This window comes from Gadus chalcogrammus, chromosome 9 (genome assembly GCF_026213295.1).
Source record: "Gadus chalcogrammus isolate NIFS_2021 chromosome 9, NIFS_Gcha_1.0, whole genome shotgun sequence".
NCBI lineage: Eukaryota > Metazoa > Chordata > Actinopteri > Gadiformes > Gadidae > Gadus > Gadus chalcogrammus.
Window position 1 is genome coordinate 3,127,826 of NC_079420.1, and position 18,296 is coordinate 3,146,121.

At 44.5% G+C, this 18,296-nt stretch overlaps 2 protein-coding genes across 2 annotated transcripts; both read right to left on the bottom strand.

The window, feature by feature from the left end:
* Nucleotides 1–281: 281 nt before the first annotated feature.
* LOC130389456 (cAMP-dependent protein kinase type II-beta regulatory subunit) lies at nucleotides 282–6,633 on the bottom strand. The gene is made up of 11 exons (XM_056599261.1): nucleotides 6,106–6,633; nucleotides 5,144–5,179; nucleotides 3,641–3,693; nucleotides 3,407–3,490; nucleotides 2,505–2,611; nucleotides 1,852–2,005; nucleotides 1,476–1,577; nucleotides 1,313–1,387; nucleotides 1,138–1,206; nucleotides 683–818; nucleotides 282–435 (listed from the first exon to the last, which is right to left on the bottom strand). Exons 1-11 carry the CDS (start codon nucleotides 6,365–6,367, stop codon nucleotides 302–304), a joined length of 1,212 nt encoding a protein of 403 aa, XP_056455236.1. The 5' UTR covers nucleotides 6,368–6,633; the 3' UTR covers nucleotides 282–301.
* Nucleotides 6,634–8,107: 1,474 nt separating this feature from the next.
* Nucleotides 8,108–17,435, bottom strand: LOC130389445 (endoplasmin-like). The gene is made up of 18 exons (XM_056599235.1): nucleotides 17,277–17,435; nucleotides 16,754–16,856; nucleotides 16,070–16,211; nucleotides 15,484–15,600; nucleotides 14,130–14,461; nucleotides 13,449–13,560; nucleotides 13,126–13,245; nucleotides 12,606–12,722; nucleotides 12,336–12,473; nucleotides 12,128–12,205; nucleotides 11,761–11,826; nucleotides 11,064–11,333; nucleotides 10,490–10,735; nucleotides 10,090–10,226; nucleotides 9,706–9,784; nucleotides 9,073–9,228; nucleotides 8,507–8,593; nucleotides 8,108–8,390 (listed from the first exon to the last, which is right to left on the bottom strand). Exons 1-18 carry the CDS (start codon nucleotides 17,323–17,325, stop codon nucleotides 8,364–8,366), a joined length of 2,376 nt encoding a protein of 791 aa, XP_056455210.1. The 5' UTR covers nucleotides 17,326–17,435; the 3' UTR covers nucleotides 8,108–8,363.
* Nucleotides 17,436–18,296: the final 861 nt, after the last annotated feature.

The window sequence follows — 18,296 nt, forward strand, 5'->3', positions numbered from 1 at the left end:
CCGGGAGCTACTTCCTGCATTAGTTTTGCAGACCAAAGTAACAACTGCAAGCAAGATGAGCCAATGTATCAGAGTATGCATTTATTTATTTTTATTTTCTGCTCTGCTGTAAATCGTCTGTTGACTCCAACCCTGTGGCAAAACATTTAGAATCGTTAACTTTTAACACTGAAGGTGTAATTTGCACTGTTAAAAATATCAACACAAAAATGGGTTGGCAGATATCGGTAAACTCCTCACAGGGCCTTTAAAGTGGTCACAGGTGACCGGGGTAGGGGGGCGATGGGGTGGGGGGGTGGACTTATGCATTTTGTTCTTCAATGTCAACGCTGCAATCAAACAGAGTGGCCAGCTGCTCCTCGTAGTTTGCAATGTTTCTCTTCATGATGTCCATGCATGGGCCCAGCAGCCTCTCGAAGGCCTGCACGTCCATCGCTTAAGAACAACACACCAATAAAGGACGCGTAAGAGCAGGCTTAAGGAGTACATAAGACATTTACGGACGTAGTATAAACACTATTCCACTTATTTTAACAGCATCTCCCGTCTCTCTCACTCTCTCGACTTGTTTTAAATAAATAACCTTTGGCAATGTGCTTTTAGGTGGTGCAATAACATACTAACTCAACAATTGGATAGGTACATACAAATACAAACACGGACGAGAAAAATCAAACTGTACCCAAGCATTTGACGCTTCCAACGGCATAGGCTGAGGCTGCTCTGGGCTTATTGGTGACAAGTGCCAGCTCCCCGAAGTACTGGCCTCTCGAACACGTGGCAATGTCATGTTCCTCTTCTCCTTCCTCCTTTTTCGTCTGAGGGCAAATTAAAAGTGTTAATGGAATCTCTAACAAAGGCCGTCATATGAGTGAGTTGACACTCCCACTTGAGGTGCCACAAATAGAACGATTTTGAAATGTTCTGTAATGGCTCATCAACATGAACAGAATTCCTCTCAATTTCCCTATTTTTTTGGACCAAAATTGTTCTTTAGTTGTTTAGGCCGTAGGTGATTAGTATTTCAAATAATACTTAACCAAAGTGATGAACTTAGTAACACAGTATGGTATTCTTTTTTAGAAAAAGACAACAATAGAAAAAAAAAACATAGCGTAGGCACGTGTGCCAACATACCCTACTTCTCTTCATGGTAATTCTGACTTGGCCGGATTCAACAATGTAGAAGCAGTCCGCTAGATCACCCTGTAACATCAACAGAACCACGTTAATGACTTACTATCCGAACGGCACAGTCACGGCCAATCCATGTGCAGTTTATCCACAACAAAGATCACTACATAATAGGGACCTGTGCGATGATCTGCTCTCCGTCGATGTAGGCCTTGGTGGACAACACATCCACCACCTTCATTCTCTCTGACAGCTGGGGATGAGGACACAATAAGAGTGAGATTTACTATAGCATGTTTCTGGCAGGTACTTTAAAACCAAAGTAATAGATGGGCCCATACCTCTAGTGATGTAAGCAGCGGTAATGTTTCGATGAATGCCTCGTAGAGCCTTCTCTTTTTTGCTTTATTATTAACGATGATCCTTCTGAACGTCAGACGATCCTGAAAAGGTTTGTACGCAAGATATATCGAACCATTTGAAGAAAAGAGCACTGAAGAAAAATTCACATAATAAATAAATAAAAGATAATAAATGTCTGTTAAAATTCACACAGTGTCCAACAGTGGGTGACACTGAGTCATGGGACAAAGTGTCTGCTCCCCTAAACCCAAATATCCTCATCTGTAGCACTCGGGTTCTTAAAATTCATAAACATCGGGAGGCCGGACAGCGGGTAAATAAGGACAGCGGGTTATAGATCGGGATGGTACTCACCAGGCACCAAAGGGCTCCGGGCGAAGTTGCGACTATCGTGGCCGCCCTGGGGGTGTTGTACATCAAGGCCAACTCCCCAAAGCTTCCTTGGTTGTCATAGCAACCCACCAGCTTATCAACGCCCTCGACCCCCATGAAGATGTCAAATGTCCCACTAGATACAGATAGAAAGGAATGCAAGGAGGAGACGTTTACTGCTGTCTCCTGTTGTGTTTTTTTTGGGGGTTTGTTTTATCGTCCGTTCAACATGGTGCGTTTCAAGTGACACGTTTTCCGAAGCAGGGCTGCACGATTTATATGGATGACAGATATGTATGGCCACGATATCAAACATCACAAAAGGCAGCATTTAATCACCGTAGCAATTAAATGGAGTCGAGATATACAATTGATAGACAGCAGCATATACACAAGATATAAAGCGATCACAATGTGATTACTTTATTAACCACCAGCAGTCAGAGTAAGTACTCACTCACAGAACAAATCAATATCAATGTTTAATAATGTAATGAAGAATAAAATACTGTTGGGGACAAATGGGTTTTGTTAAAAGCATTGTCTCGTGGCAAGATTGTTAAATTCCTAGCCGCAAGGTACGTGCAAACCTTGATAAAACCGGCTCCAAAAAGGCTCATGATGTAAGGAATTACCTTTCAATGACGTAGAAGTTGTCACCGTCGTCAAATTGATCTATGATGTGCTCTCCGTTGACGGCAAACTTTTCAAACATGGCATCCAACACCTGCGAGATCTCTTCCTGTGGTAAGATGAAACAATTTTTAACAATAATTAATAATGATAGTAAGACTTAATAATTATTTCAAAGAAAAGTTCCCTTGCAGCATTAGTTTAATCAAATGAATAAATATATACTTATATACTTGCTAACATTTCATGTCATATAAGAGACAGTTTAGTCTCATGAATCCGTCTTTGGATTGCTATCTAAAGTTTAAATCTGGGTGACTGGGCTTATCAATTTGTTTCACTCTATATTTGTCCGGACCAATCATGCTGCCAGAGGCGTGGATCAAAGTGCTTAATTTACTAAAGGCTTAGTTATGGTTCCACGTTGACGCAACGCAAGGGGGTTTACGGACCCATTGAGTCCTTGCGGACCCTCCTTGTGCCCACTGCAAGGGCCTGACGTGCGCCTCGCAAAAAATTGTAAACTTGCGTCAAGGGCTGTGATTGGTTTGCTATCGTAAATCCGTCGTAAACCCGACGCAGGACCAAAACAGGTTCACGACTGCGTTGAAGCGACTTTGTGGTCATTGCGTTGCGTCAACATGGAGTGTGTGTCTCTCAAGGTTCAAAATCACCATGTTCATCACTGGCCACTGTAGAAATACAATACTTTAAATCCCCTTCTGGGGAGAACATCTCCGTCACAAATCAGGAAACAAGGCTTAACCACACTCCTTTCAGTTGTTGGTTTCCGGCTCAGCCTCTGTGCTGCCACCTCAAAAGGTCTCTCTATAACATAGGACAGCTGGATCCGACATTGTCGGATTTTCCATTAAAACCGCTAGTAGTGCAGTCATCCACTGACCGGCTCCAGGTTCTTGAACAGGAGAATGTTCCTGCACGCCTCCTGTAGTCTCCGTCTCTGTTCGTCTGTTTTTGGATGGGTGACCTACAAAACAAACCAAACATGTTTAATACAACCCTGCTGTTTGCCCCGCAGTGTATAAACAGCATACCTAACGTTTTTCATTTTTTTTCACGAAACAACATTACTACAACCAACATGTACACATGACCAGTGAAGCATAAGGGAGTTTACCCTTGGCTCCTTCTCTTCCTCTTCATCATCAGGGTTGAATGCTTCAGCACACACTGCACAGGAAGGGAAAAATGTAAATGTTGAGCTGCACATCCAGAATTCAAATATTTAATTTCTGTTCCTCTGACTGAATAATTATAACATGGGCATCCACAATTTAGCGGAAACTTGTATCCTAAGGGACTTAGATGTCATTAAGGAGCAGGTAGGGGTTGGCATCTCGGTCAAGGGTGTTAAAAACCAAGAACCCTTAGGCTTGGAGACTACACTATCCTGCTGCAAGGGTTACTGGGGAAGTAGCCTGCTTCGATGGAGATGGCTACACCCCTTTACACAGGTGGTCCATCCTGCGATTTTCTTCTGAAACATTAAAATACATTAGGCTGACACTTTTTATCCAAAGGGAAATACAATAAGCGCAATCAACCATGACGATTTTGGTTGAATGTTTCAAGGGCCAGGGTGCATTCTGAACAGATGAGCCTTCAGACGCGAAGGAAGATGCGTAGGGTTTCAGGTGTCCCCGAACCAGCGGGGGACTCGTTCTACCACTGTGGAGCCGGAAAGATCTAGATTTTGTGGTGCGGCAGCTGGGGTACCCTCGTAGTGAGGGAGCAGCCACCCGTTTAGCGGTCATAGAGTGTAGGGGACGGGCACGCGGCGTGTGGTTTGACCAAGTCCTGGATGTAGAACGGGCCAGGGCCGTCCGCAGCATGGTAGGCCAGTGCCAGCGCGTTGGATCTGACTGAGCAGCCATGGCTAGCCATCGCTGAGTGCAGAGATGGATGGAGCAACCGCACAACGTCCTGATTCTGTTCATAGTGTTTAAAACAGGCTGAATCATGCTGTCACTCCCATTTTAGTGCACAATTTATAAACTGGGCTAACAATCCTATGAACTCTGATTAAACATAGATCTTTTTTATTTGTTAATATACAATCTTATTATTGTCCTCTCCTCCTCACTGACATTATATTTATTTGGAAGTTAATACAGAATGAATAATGCCTTTGTAAATATATTATAATCCTATATCATCTTTTTCCTTGGACTTCCATGTTCCTGGAAAATTGAGCAGGTACGATGACACATAACTTTCCAAGAAGAAGCAAGCTTACATCTTCTCCACGTATCATTTTGGCAGAACTACAGTTATTATTAGTGTTGCCAAACTCTAACTGAAATGGGTATAAACCACATCAGGACATTGGTCCTATCTTCTTTCACATCCGTCTAATCCTATGCCTGGAGAAAGAGTTTTTAGAGACATGACTGAAGATAGTTTATCGCCATTATCGTAAACAGAAACACAGCGACAGGAAACAGATGGAAAATGTCTACATGCTGTATATATGGAGGACGATCTGATGGAGACGTGGTCCATGTGAATATGTCAAAGGACATTTCCGTGGGGCTATGATAACTGATATCTTCCAGAATGTTCCTCTCGAGATTGCACTACTAATTCTACCAGTCGGAGCGGACAGTGAATGTAAACTCACCTGAAGCTCTCCTGACGAATCTGTTAATCACCGGAGCTGCAAAAATGGATGGGATAAAAAACTGTAATCATTATACATGTTATTTTATTTCATCAAGACACTATTAAATAATTTTAGTGGGAATAACCAGAACAAATATAAAGCTCAATTGATCAACATATGCAAACATCATACGGTTTAATGTTCTTAGATTGATCGTGTTTCCCTGGATCCAATCTACAATAAATGGACAAAACAATGAGGACTTTTGAGAACGATGTTTCTCAGAGAATGTATCAGTTAGCCATGAGGCAAACCATTCGCCTTCCTTTGATGACATAGAAATATGGTGAATGCTATCCCAACTGTGGGGGAGCAGGCTCCAAAGGGCACAGGCCTGTGACAGAGCCCTGACACGGGAGTGCACCTGTCAACAACGCCCGACACACCGGAGGGCACTCGTTGGGATCCCACGTCAAGCCTGCGGCTCGCTGTCGTGCTGCACCCAAGTGAACCGTCTTGTCACATACGGCGACCATTTACGTCGTTTGTCCATCCACACGACTGCTTTAAGAAATAGGCCAATTTGACGCGATCTTCGTAATACACACAGCGTTGTTCCGCATGCTCTATTTTTTTGTCACACGTTATGGACACGGTCATTTTTTTCCAAATGGGAGGGCCTGGCACTTGAAACAATTGTGCTTGAGATGGGTCAGTGCCACTTCTTTGAATCATCAAGGGGACTGATCAAGATCAAGGCAGTCGTGTGGCATATATTAGGCTTCATTCAGCATCCATTAATTTACCGGGGCTGTATCCTCGCTGTGGAGGATGCAAGGTGTCAAGCCCCTGAACGCCACAGCACCAGAGAGGAAGCCTATTCCTTACATGCGAGCGTTCATCATTTTTTCGTCAAATCACTAAGACATCCACACCAAGGCGCTTGGATCTGAGCACAAAGCATGTATGCCTCAGCTTACCTATGAATTCCTCGTCATCCTCATCCTCTTCGCCGTTTTCAGAATCGATCTGCATCGCTTCGTCAATGAAATTGACCGCTTTGCCAGGTCTTGTGGCCGAATTTTGGTCATTGCCAAATGAGGCCCCTCTGGTCTCGCTGTCCTTCAGTTGGGTGAAATATTGTAAGGCAAATTCAAGCAAATCCCTGGGTTGATTCCTCAACACTTCCACGGTAAAGCCCTGTAACAGCTCCGTCAGTCCTTCAGGGATTTCTATACTCATTCCTGTTGTCAAGCTATGGATGAGACAAAATGCCGGTTTGCTGCAAAAATGACAGAATGTGGTCCGATCTCCTTAAAAACACAGAACAAAAATATCCAATATATCAGACATCGCATGAAACCGTCCAAATGAGCGAATTAGCAAATTAAAATGGCTGTGGATCTTTTTGGTCCAAGCATCTCTTCTGCTGCTTCTGGCTACAGGAAATCCACGCATGTGACCCACGGATCCATGGCAACCACATACCCTGGGATTGCGTACGAGCTGTAAAATGTGGCAGCTTGTCACGTGCTTCAATTAGGAGCATATTTTGAGTTAAATCAAATGAAATGAAAAAGATAATACACCGCAAAATAAAAACACGCACACATTGAATACGCTACGTTACGTAGCGTATTATTATTAATAGTTGCCAACAGTGATATTAGCCTATTTCATCACAGGTATTTTCTGTCAACGCAAATGGGTAGCCTTTTCTAATAGGTTATCGATTATTCCTATTCTCTACTTTGATATACTAGATCACGTCTCAACCTCATAAAACATAAACATAGCTATAAACATCTATAATAAAAATACCTAGGCCTATAACATAACATGTATAAATGCGCGCCTATATGAACGGAGGGGGAAGGGAGTGGAAAAAAATATATTTTATATATTAACCTTCCCCTGATGGGGCGTTTTGAGTTGACCACTGAAACATCTGCCATGCAGTTCTCCCTCCCTCTGTTCTCCTCCTATGACGCCCCTCCCCCAGCCGACAGTGGCCCACATCTGTCAGCATGTATCTTGCAGACGCAATGCTCCCGCTCAGGCGAAGTATGGCTAGATAGCCATAGCTTTTGTGCCGTCTGACCTCTAAAGACACATGTAGGCCTATTCAAATCGTAAAGTGTCATTGAGGACACTAGTTGCCGTTCTGCATAGTGTTAGGATTGAATGCCAATGGACATTTCTGTCTACTGGTGTCTTGGACAGGCTTTGGATAACGTGGAGTGAAAACATCAGCTAGCAATGTAACATGGCTCCCAGGGCATTATTACATTTTATGTGCAGAGGTTCCCACGGTCGCAATGCAGGTCACATCTGCTTTGAGGGTCTGGTGGTTTACCAGAGATCAGATTCTAATGCTCGAATCTGGTATTCTTTGACTTGGAAAACTAAAGTGACTATCACAAGGAAGTAGCCATTTTGTACTTTAAGAGTCAACACTTTTAGCCTAATTAAAAATCTACAAATACTAATTAGAAGTATATAAGGGGATGGTGGATTGCCCGTTATCTTCGTGAAAGCAAACATATTTAGAATGGTAAGGTTCAAATTGTTACCACTGAACCTGACCTCTAAAAGTACAATGGACGGCCCTAATTAACTAAGAGAAAAATGCAGAGCACATCCTCAGTTGTTGACGTTTTCTTTCAGCCTTAGAATATTCAACACCCGGTTTACAATGACATCTAGTGGCCTGACATTGTACTACAACGTAAAGGAAAATACGTATTGGTGTTATGGGTCAACTTTTACACAATAAGGCTTATTTTCTGAATGTTGTAATTGTTCTGAACAATGAAGACTTTTACTTAATTATCTACAGTTATACTAGTACTATTTTGGATTAAAAAAATCAAGTTGTTGCACTTATTTGATATGGGCAACAACTTGATGGCATGAACATCCTACCATCAGTTTCTCACACAACAATATTTAAATACAAATGAACACATAAGTCCTGACAGATCACATTGAGGTTTTTCTCCAGGAAACATTTATTTGATCAAGAGACTGGATCACATCTTTCCATAAACTGGGCAGTTAAATATTAACAAATTTACAGTCATGAGGAATGTAAAAAAAAGAAAAAACAAAACGAAACCAATGCACATTTTTTATAAAACCCCAATCCAGGGACCACGCCTAGAGAAATGTCTGGCCATGGTGATGTTGACCTAGCTCAAGGTATAGCCCACTACTACCTCCACAATCATTCAGTGCTTCAAAGTTCATCCTTTTCTGTTGTTGCCTGTGAAATACAAGGAGAAAGGGTTAAGATTTCACCCAACATTCAATCGGTGTTTGGATCAAGTTTTCGAGAGAAGTACAGCTATATAATGTTTGGTTTGCGTCATCTCATCTCACCGAATCGTCATCGTCATCTGCGATTTCGTCCTCCTCTTCCTCTGCCTCTACAGCCTCCTCGGGCTCTTCCTCTGGCTCTTCTTCAATCTACAGCCCCGACGGACAAGGGCACACCAACGGTCACAATCACATTCATCTGGGCGCCACACATGAACCAACTAAAGTGCACTACTGCAATGGATAACAGACAAGATCCAGCTGACCAAAAAGACAGTCAATACACAAAAAACAAAATTGCATTCCAGGACATTATGTTTCGTTACCAATTAAGTCAATTCACAGACTTTATCCAAAGGGACTTACAAGTGAATTAGGATATATATTGAACTTCATGCGCAGGCAGGAGTTAGGCATTTTGGATGCCACTTGTGTATTTATGCACAGACTGTATGCAAAAAGGTGCTCTGCAAAAAAGGTCTTGATAACACTTTAGTGTTACCCCTATAGTCAAAGGTTGGAAACCCCTGTACTAGACTATTTTGCGTGTGCGTACGTGCGTGCGTGCGTGCGTGCGTGTGCCGGCCTGTGCGTGCTTGTGTATGTGCGGCCGTGGCCGTGTGTCTCACCTGTTCATCGAGGTCCACGTTCATGCTCAGCCTCAGCATGCGCTCGATGCGGTCTCCGTAGGCCTTGGTGTCGGCCAGCTGGTAGCCGGAGCGCAGAGTGGCGGTCTCGAAGAGCACCACGGCCAGGTCGGACGCCGTCTGGTCGTCGGCGTTCTCCTGGAGAGAGGAGGAACCCGGCGGTGGAAGAACATGAATAACATGATAAAAGTGACGAGGTCGGCAAACTGTCAAGTCCTTTAAGGTTAGGGTTACCCTAACCCTTTTGGGGATACATGAACACTGAGGGGGGCCGATTATGGTCCCACGTTCACGCAACGGGGTTACGGACCCCATTCGTCCTTGCGGACCCTCCTTGCGGTCACCGAAAGGGCCTGACGTGCGCCTCCCAAAAATTGTAAACTTCCGTCGAGCCGACGCAGCAGCAAGGGCTGTGATTGGTCCGCTGACTAAAGCCCGACGCAGAACCATAAAGGTTCACGACTGCGTCGAAGCGTCTGCGTGGTCAATGCGTTGCGGGATTGTGGAACAATAATCAGCCCATTAGACTTGGGGAGGTCATGATGTCCAGACATAATTGAGGCCAGCCCCCCTAAACAGCTACGTGGTGGCGCTTGTGGACTGACGAAGACTTACGTGGACTTTCTTCAGCATCTGCTTGATCAGAGGGTGCTTGGGATTGATCTCCAGGGTTTTCTTCTGACTCGCATAGTAACTGAAAAAAATAAAAGGAGCAGTTTAGTTAAGATGAAGCCCTTTAAGATGGTGTTTGTTCTGTTCTGTGTCGGTAATGGTCCCTGGTTGTTTAATAATCAGCACAATAGTGTTTTTTTTACATTGCATTGGCAAATATTACATGGAGATATTGAGCTGTGCGCTTGAGCAGCCAATTTAAAAAGCGTGCTTGGTAACAGAGACAACACTCCGGGAGACGATCCTTCGGCACAGGCTGGTACTTTAACATTAGCTATCAGGGCTTTAAACAATGCTTATGATGATGAGATCCACAAGGACACCTACTTGGTGGAAATGTCTTTTCCTGTTTGGTAAGCCTGTGCCTTCATGATCCTCTCCATGTTTCCGGACCAGCCATATTGGCTGGCGACCAACGCGCAGGGAGAGCTGGTCAGCCTCTGGGATATGATGGCCTTCTCAATCTGTGAGGAGAAAAAATACAATATTAACAATAAAACAAACTCCACTGAAGGCATTTTTGCGTTACTTTGCTATGGCTATTTTGGAGTTAGAGTTTCGTTTTTTGGTGACGTGATCTAAATCGACTGAAGACAAGTGTAAAAACGACAGCGGTTTGGAGAGCACCCTTGCCAATGAATCCATAAACGAAGCCCCTAGTCTCAGTCTGACCTCAGAATGGCCTTTCCCTCTCTAGCCTGTGACGAGACAGCGAGGGGTCTCCCACCTTGTCCTTCAGGGACTTCTCCTTCAGCCAGGTGGTGAGTGGCTCAAAGTCCTTCTCCAGCTCCTCCCTCTTGCCCTTGGCCTTCTCGCTCTCGTCGAACTTGATGCCCTCCTTGGCCACGTTCTGGAAGCGCTTGCCGTCGAACTCGGGCAGCGCCTGGATGCAGTACTCGTCGACGGGCTCCGTCAGGTACACCACCTCGTACCCCTTCTTCAGCAGCCTCTCGACGAAGGGGGAGGACTCAGACTGCAGGCACAGGGAAGAGGCAGATGAGCAAAGGGTGGAGGTTTTAGGTAAATGCCACACGGAGAAGTAAACCAAGTAAATAGTACTAATGGGGCTGGGATGTATTCGCCATTGTAAAGTGGTGTACTTATTTGATCGTGATCTTGTTGGCATTTCTGAAGTGATAAGGAACGGATGCTTGGCATTCAGGCTCAACTAAAACCACTAATTGGTCATCACTTGTCTGATAAACACGTTTTAAGGACCATTCAGCCGCTGAAGTGCATTAAGCAAACATAAATACACATGACACGTTCACATAGATTCCTGCCCCCCTCCCCCTAGTTACCTCCTTCCGGTTGGTGCCGGCCATGAAGTAGATCTTGTCCTGCTTCTCCTTCATGCGCTCCACGTATTGCTCCAGGCTGGACACCTCAGTGTCGCTGTGGGAGGTGAAGAAGCGCAGCAGCTTGGCCAGCCGGGTGCGGTTGGAGTGGTCCTCGATCACGCCCAGCTTGATGTTGGTGCCGAACTCCTTCCAGAACTTGTCGTTGTAGTGCTCCTCGGCGATCTTCTTGATCATGTCCAGGGTCTTGCGCACCAGCTTCTTGCGGATGACCTGGATGGGCACGGCGATAAGAGTTTAGTGTCGGGGTGGCATTGGCCGCATTTTACGTCAACGATGGACACACAAAATACAATTCTGTGAATAAAATGTATGTTAGGGGCCCCGAGTTCTGTCTGTGCTAGAGTCCTAGAATCCGAGTTGGAATCCCAGAGAAAGGACCAACTTTAAGGACTAACTTTGCCTTTATTTTCTATTTTACTCATTTTTTGCATATATTTTCTCTTACTTATCTATTAATTTATTTCATGACAATGTTTATGTGAAGCACTTCGAGTCTGCCTTGTGTATGAAAAGTGCTATATAAATAAAGTTGCCTTGCCGTAAAGGAAATCAATACTTTAAAATCATACTGTATGTGAGAACATATGAATCGGGCATATCGTGAAGTATTCATGTAAAGATGGAACGCCCGGCTCACCTTAAGGAGTTTGTGCTGCTGCAGGGTCTCTCTGGACACATTGAGGGGGAGGTCATCAGAGTCCACCTGGACAGAGAGACCATTTGTTAGTCAGGAAGACCACCAAAGAACTACCAACAAGCCACATGGTTCGAGGAACCTCATGTAATTCAGAGTCCTATCAAAGAACTTCTTAGTCAAATTCCGATCAAAGTTAACCACCAACCAGCTACATAGTGCCACAAACATCTAAAATATTGCGTTGCGCTCTCTTTAATCAAGGCATTCAATTTAACTAACCATTTAATTACAGGGCTTTACATAAACGTTAGACAGCACCGACTAAACCTTAAGGCCAAAAACCAAAAGTACAAAAATAAAAACTCACCACTCCCTTGACAAAGTTGAGGTATTTGGGCATCATGTCGTTGAAGTCATCTGTGATGAAGACCCTTCTGACAAACAGCTGAGAGGGGAAAAAGAAGAAAGGTGAGAAAAATAAAAAAATTGTTAAAACAACATTAAAAAGCTACCTTTATTTTGAAAGCGTAAAAACCACGTATGAGCCATCATTGTTCTACTGAACGTGGGCGAACCTTGATGTAGTCGTTCTTCTTTGAGCCGTACTCATCGAACATCCCCCGGGGGGCGGAGGCGGGAACAAAGAGGATGGACTTGAAGGTGACCTCGCCCTCGGCGGTGAAGTGGATGTGGGACAGGGGCTCGTCCGTGTCCTGGGGGGGGGGGGGGAAAGAGGGACCACCGTCAAGCTGAGCCTGCAAGACGCGCTCTTGAACACACACTGTGAACACGGGCCAAGGGGGCCGAGAAGAGCCTCAGAGGGGGGGCGGGGGTTCAGCACGAACCTTGGAGAAGGTCTTGTAGAAGGCCTTGTACTCCTCCTCCTCCACCTCCTTGGCTTGCCTCTGCCAGATGGGCTTGATGTCGTTCATCAGCTCCCAGTCCCACACGGTCTTCTCCACCTGCGGGTTGCACACAGTTAACGTCAGAATCACCCCAGGGTTGTCCGTCTCACCACAGGCTAGAGCTGGGCGATTAATCAATTATTATTTTCATTATTTTTTATTTTAAAATCGTAATTCAAATTATGGTTTAGGAAGATTTTTAAAAAATAAAAAAAAGAACTTAGTGAAAGATCAACTTGGCTTTAGTTTGCCTAAAGTCTGTAGCAACCAAAAGCAGCAGCACAACACATTTATTCCAACATCTTAAACGGAGGAACGCAGCAGAGTGGGAGATTATTATATTTATTTTGCTGTTGGTAAATCAATGCTATTCTTCAAATAAACATACACAGAAAACGATATGATTTCATCGTTCTCATTCTGAACTGGAGAATAGCACGAAACGGAGGCAACCACCCACCTTCTTGGTCTTGGGCTTCTCCTTGTCCTCCTCCTCTTCCTCCACCTCCACCTCATCCTCGCTGGCGTCCTTCTCCGCCTCCTCTGCGTCTTCCTCGATCGGCTCCTCCGTGGTTTCAGTCTAGGACAGGGCGTGGCCGGTTTTAATTAACCGTATGCTTAACCAACCATTAACCACCGATCATTAACCAACACATGCAAATAGTTAAAAAGCCAAATTGTAGCAAAATTCGGATGGTCAGTTGGCAAAAGATAATGCAACTTTCACATTAACGTGCTATATCGTGTACAGGACTTGGACCCTGAAGCGTGTGAGATAGTCACCTTGCTGGCCCACACGTAGATGGGGAAGTTGATGAACTGGGAGTACTTCTTCACGAGGTTCTTGATGGTCTCCAGCTCCAGGTAGTCTGAAGCCTCCTCCTTTAGGACCAGTCTAAAAATGTGGACAACAATACCGTATCAATATATATATAAAAACACATATGCAACTCTGACATTTAGTTACAACAACAGAGCCTTGAAATCCCACAAATCTTCAATTACATGCATGTTTCATGGCCACTACTTAATTTCGTTTTAACATCTGAAAAAACCCAGCGGGTAGCGGGTAGAGTTCAACGATTAATCAAATTCAAACCCTTATCGCGATGTTATAGAACGTGATATGCAAATCGCACAGGCTGAGGCTGCGATTTGCTTTTTTGTTATTGTTACTGACTGGAGATCAGTAAGACTCGTATTTCTTTTACAATTCAATAGTTAAATAAAGATGTTATACTATCAATTAATCTCAACACATAGGCCTGGCCTAAAGGAAAGAGCAGTTTATATGTTGACTGCTTCCAATGTTGGTGTTGGTCATACCACAGAATGATTTATTGCTTGATAGTGAATAATACAGAACTAATAATCACATACTAAATCGGTTGGTCGAAATAATCGCAATTCGATTATTTCCCCAAATGGTTCAGCTCTAGTGGCAGGTGATGGGGGCGAACTCACGTGACGGTGGAACCCCTCCCCAGGGTGTCTCCGCGGGGGTCCTCGATGACCGAGAACTCGTTGGAGTCTGACTCCCAGATGTGCTGGGTGCCGTTGTTGTGCTTGGTCGTCACGATGACCTTGTCGGCCACCAGGAAGGCCGAGTAGAAGCCCACGCCGAACTGGCCAATCAGCTCGTTGGTGGACTGGTCCGCCACCTGCGCCTCGTTCATCTGGTTGAGGAACTCGCTGGTGCCCGACTTGGCGATGGTGCCCAGGTTCTTCACCAGGTCGTCCTTCGTCATGCCGATGCCGGTGTCGGTGATGTGGAGCATGTTCCTCTCCTTGTCCGACTGGAGGGACGGAGGTTCAGTCAGTGACCACAGACCACCGGGACAAACGGGTTCAAGATAAGAGACGTGGGGCCTGTACTACGAAGCAAGTTCAACATGCCCGGGATATCTTCTGCCTAAGCCGGCTATACTTAGCCTAACAACCACAATCACGCATCAGGGCGGTCATGATGGACTTTATCAATGTGCTTATTTAACCCCCATTTAAATGTGACATGGGGCGGTGTTTGCAACTGATAATAAATTCGTAAAAGTCTTCCAGAACTGCATATCTTATCCAAGATGAGCAAACTATGATATTAAACAAATAGGAATTCATTAATAATATAACCAAGGCTGAAGGCAACGCAGTAGCACCTGCCAAAGGCAGGAAGGAAAGCTGGCAAAATATTGTGGCATAGGCTATGTTAATAGGCTTATCATTATCACTGCCCCATCATTAATGCATGAGTAGATCTTAGTTATAATTTTGTAATCCAATAAATAAATGTGCTGCTTGGCTCAGCGTGCAAAAGATATTTTCTGCCTATTTCTTTCAGCATCGCGAGTTGTAAAGGATAAATATAAAGAGAATTTTCAAACCGGTAAGTCAGCTTACTTGGCTTCAATTAATCTCTGGGGTTGAAATATCAGTATACGTATCAGTATACGCAAGGCTATAGAACAATTCAATGGCTTTTGAATTTTCCAGAAGGAAAAAAAAAAAATTGATAATCTCACTATTCATGCACCAAGGCCAACATGTTTTTTTTTGGATAATGATTCCATTTTCCAACAGAATTGGTTGGTCAGTAGGCGGTGCTTTTATACGTATTGATCGGTTAACTCGAACATAACCTGCTCTGGATCTGGTTGGAGGCGCGGCATCAGTTACCATGGCGATGTACTCTGGTAAATAGTGATCCACTTTCGTGACCCGCAGGTTTAACCGCTGGGTTAAACCTGACGTTACCCCCGCTAGCCCCTATATCCTGCTTGGGTAGCATAAGCCTCAGACGTGCCGGAGTCACGGATGGCCGTACCTTGATCTTAATGGTGAGCTCCTCGTTGGTAGCCATGGCCTCGTCGCTGGTCAGAGACATCAGGCGGATCTTGTCCAGCGCGTCCGAGGCATTGGAGATCAGCTCTCTGAGGAAGATCTACGGGAGAACAAACACGGTGGATAATGGAGGTCAGTGGGTGGGGATCGTACCCTCCATCAGCCTCCATAATGGAAAGCACACATGGGCTTGTACATCGCAATGTCACATAGCAACGACCGGCCGCCTCCACTTTGGAAGCATAGGAGCATTGCAATGTTAGGCATTATGCAAGTGGCACGGTGTCTTGGTCATTGTTTAGCATTTACATGTGAAATTATTTGTCATTATGTGGAGACATTGTCATGTTTGAAACTGTCACACTGATACTCATGTCAGATGTGATGTTACAACGTTTTCATTAACCAATGATACAGTATATTAACGTTGATTGAGGGTTTTAAAGTTACTACAACTCTCTTGAGTTCTCTCAATAGGGGCGGAGTTTCGCCACCCACAGCTTCCCATGATGCATTGCGATGTACAAGACCCTACAGAGCGCAGTGTTGGGCGTCCGAGTGCGGCTCACCTCCTTGTTCTTGTACAGGGAGTTGATGATGAGCTTCATCATCCGGTTGACCTCGGCCTGGAAGACGTGCTTCTCCGATTTCTCCCGGATTTCCTTGATCTGTGCAGCGTTCAAGCCGTCCAACTGGATGGCTTCTTCCTCCCTGTGGGACAGCAACGAGAAAAATTCGTTAATAACCGAAATCACCTTCACAACCACTTAACATTGTCAATAAGCAGTACAACATCTGCCACTCTCCCTCTCTAGAGGGAGCAAGCCAACTTCACACAGACAACACCTTCTACGCAAACATTAGGGCTCACCCGGCTAGGCTACAGGAGAGAGTGTAAAAGGCAGTTCAAACATTAACCGCACAACGTTAGTCATGTTGAATTTGTAAAAACGTAGAAGGCATAGTGTGCCATTTTTCGAAAGGATAAATGGTGCACATATACAGGGTATGATGACCAATATGCCATAACAACATAACTTGCATTTTGATAAAGCAGTTTTTACGATAAGCACATATTTAATTATGATAAAATTAACGAAATCAAGTATCTCCTCTTCACCAGAACGTGAAAAACACATTTAAGATGAACACTGAAAGAAATGATATGGTCACATGATTTGCATGGCATTGCGAAATCGAATCCACATCATGGAAGCATAATACACACACCTAATGTGACCCCATAAACGTACCTCTGAACGACTTCATCATCCGTTTTGGAACCATCTCGACTTTTCCCTAGGTCCTCATCGACGGCCCCATCGATGTCCAGCTCATCCTCCGCTTTCACGGCCGCTGTGAAGAAAGACACGATGCATATCTTAACGTTGGCTTAACACCACGGTTTAAATAACATGTATCCGTGCACGAAACCGGAGAGATTGACCCTGGGATGGATTAACGTTGCAATGGGGAAAAGAGTGAATAGGTGATTTCAGAATGAAGGGTGTGTGTCTAGGAACTGAAAGACTCCTCTAGCAGGATGTGATGACCAAGATTCTTCCTGAAATGGAAGAAATGTCCAGAAAAACTCACGCCGATGCTATAAGTCACTACACATACAGTGGACTTGAACCAACCGTCCGTCTTTCAAGATTCAAAGCATGGATTAATTGAGTATCCCAAATCCCATGTCTATGAAGGCAGGCTAACATTAGCTTGCAACCCAAGCTATGAATCAAACAATATAAAAATGAATATATCTTAAGAACTTACCAAATGCCAACACCGCGCATAGCAGGCCTATCACCCAAACGCGTTGCATTTTGAAAGGTGACTTGAGGGAAACTTGAATGCGTCTACAGCTCCTGAAACAAAAGCCGGGCGATCAGTGCATGCAGCACCGTCTTGATGAGGAAGAAAGACAGGCCCCTTCGCGCACCACAAGAACCCGATTTATCCAACGCAGAACCCTCGCCCAATGGCTGCGCACCACGCATAAACGTCGTCCAATGACAGAGAGGCCCGTAGGACAGCCCCCCCAATAGAAATCTCCGACACAATTTGCTACCCGAAAATCGTGGCTAAATACCATTGGCTGAAAATGATTCCGGGATCACTATTTGGACTGCTGTCAATGTATATAAAAATACTCGTTATGTGTCACGGTATATTATACATCAATATTTGTACAATATAATCAGCGTTATTATAGCCTATGACGACTTTTGACATGAAAATTGGAGACAGAATATTGTTGATACTGAGAAAACGTGTGTGATTCACAATTCCTAATCCATTCACATTTCATAGCACAATCATTGTTCTTATGTCTGCGTTGTATATTTGTATTCAGTGTAGCTTCTCATATTTTCTCGTTCCATGCTGCATCTTATGAAACCCAGATAGATCCAGGTGACTGACTAGTCCATGCATGTGTGATATGGACTACAAAATCAGGTCGCTTTTCTCTGTCCACATGGTGGTAGTGAAGTGATAGAAATCCGACATCGTCATTCTGTCAGTCCTCCATGCTACTCGAAACATGAGCTTGAACTTGAGAGAGGTGCCTATCCTGACATGGCTCTTAATAACATCAGACAAAGTTACTCGCTTAGAATAAGAGCGGCATAGCTGCATAACACGCAAGTAAATTAGTGTGTGTTTGTGCGTGTGCGCGCGTGTGTGTGTGTGTGTGTGTGTGTGTGTGTGTGTGTGTGTGTGTGTGTGTGTGTGTGTGTGTGTGTGTGTGTGTGTGTGTGTGTGTGTGTGTGTGCGTGTGCGTGTGTGTCTGTG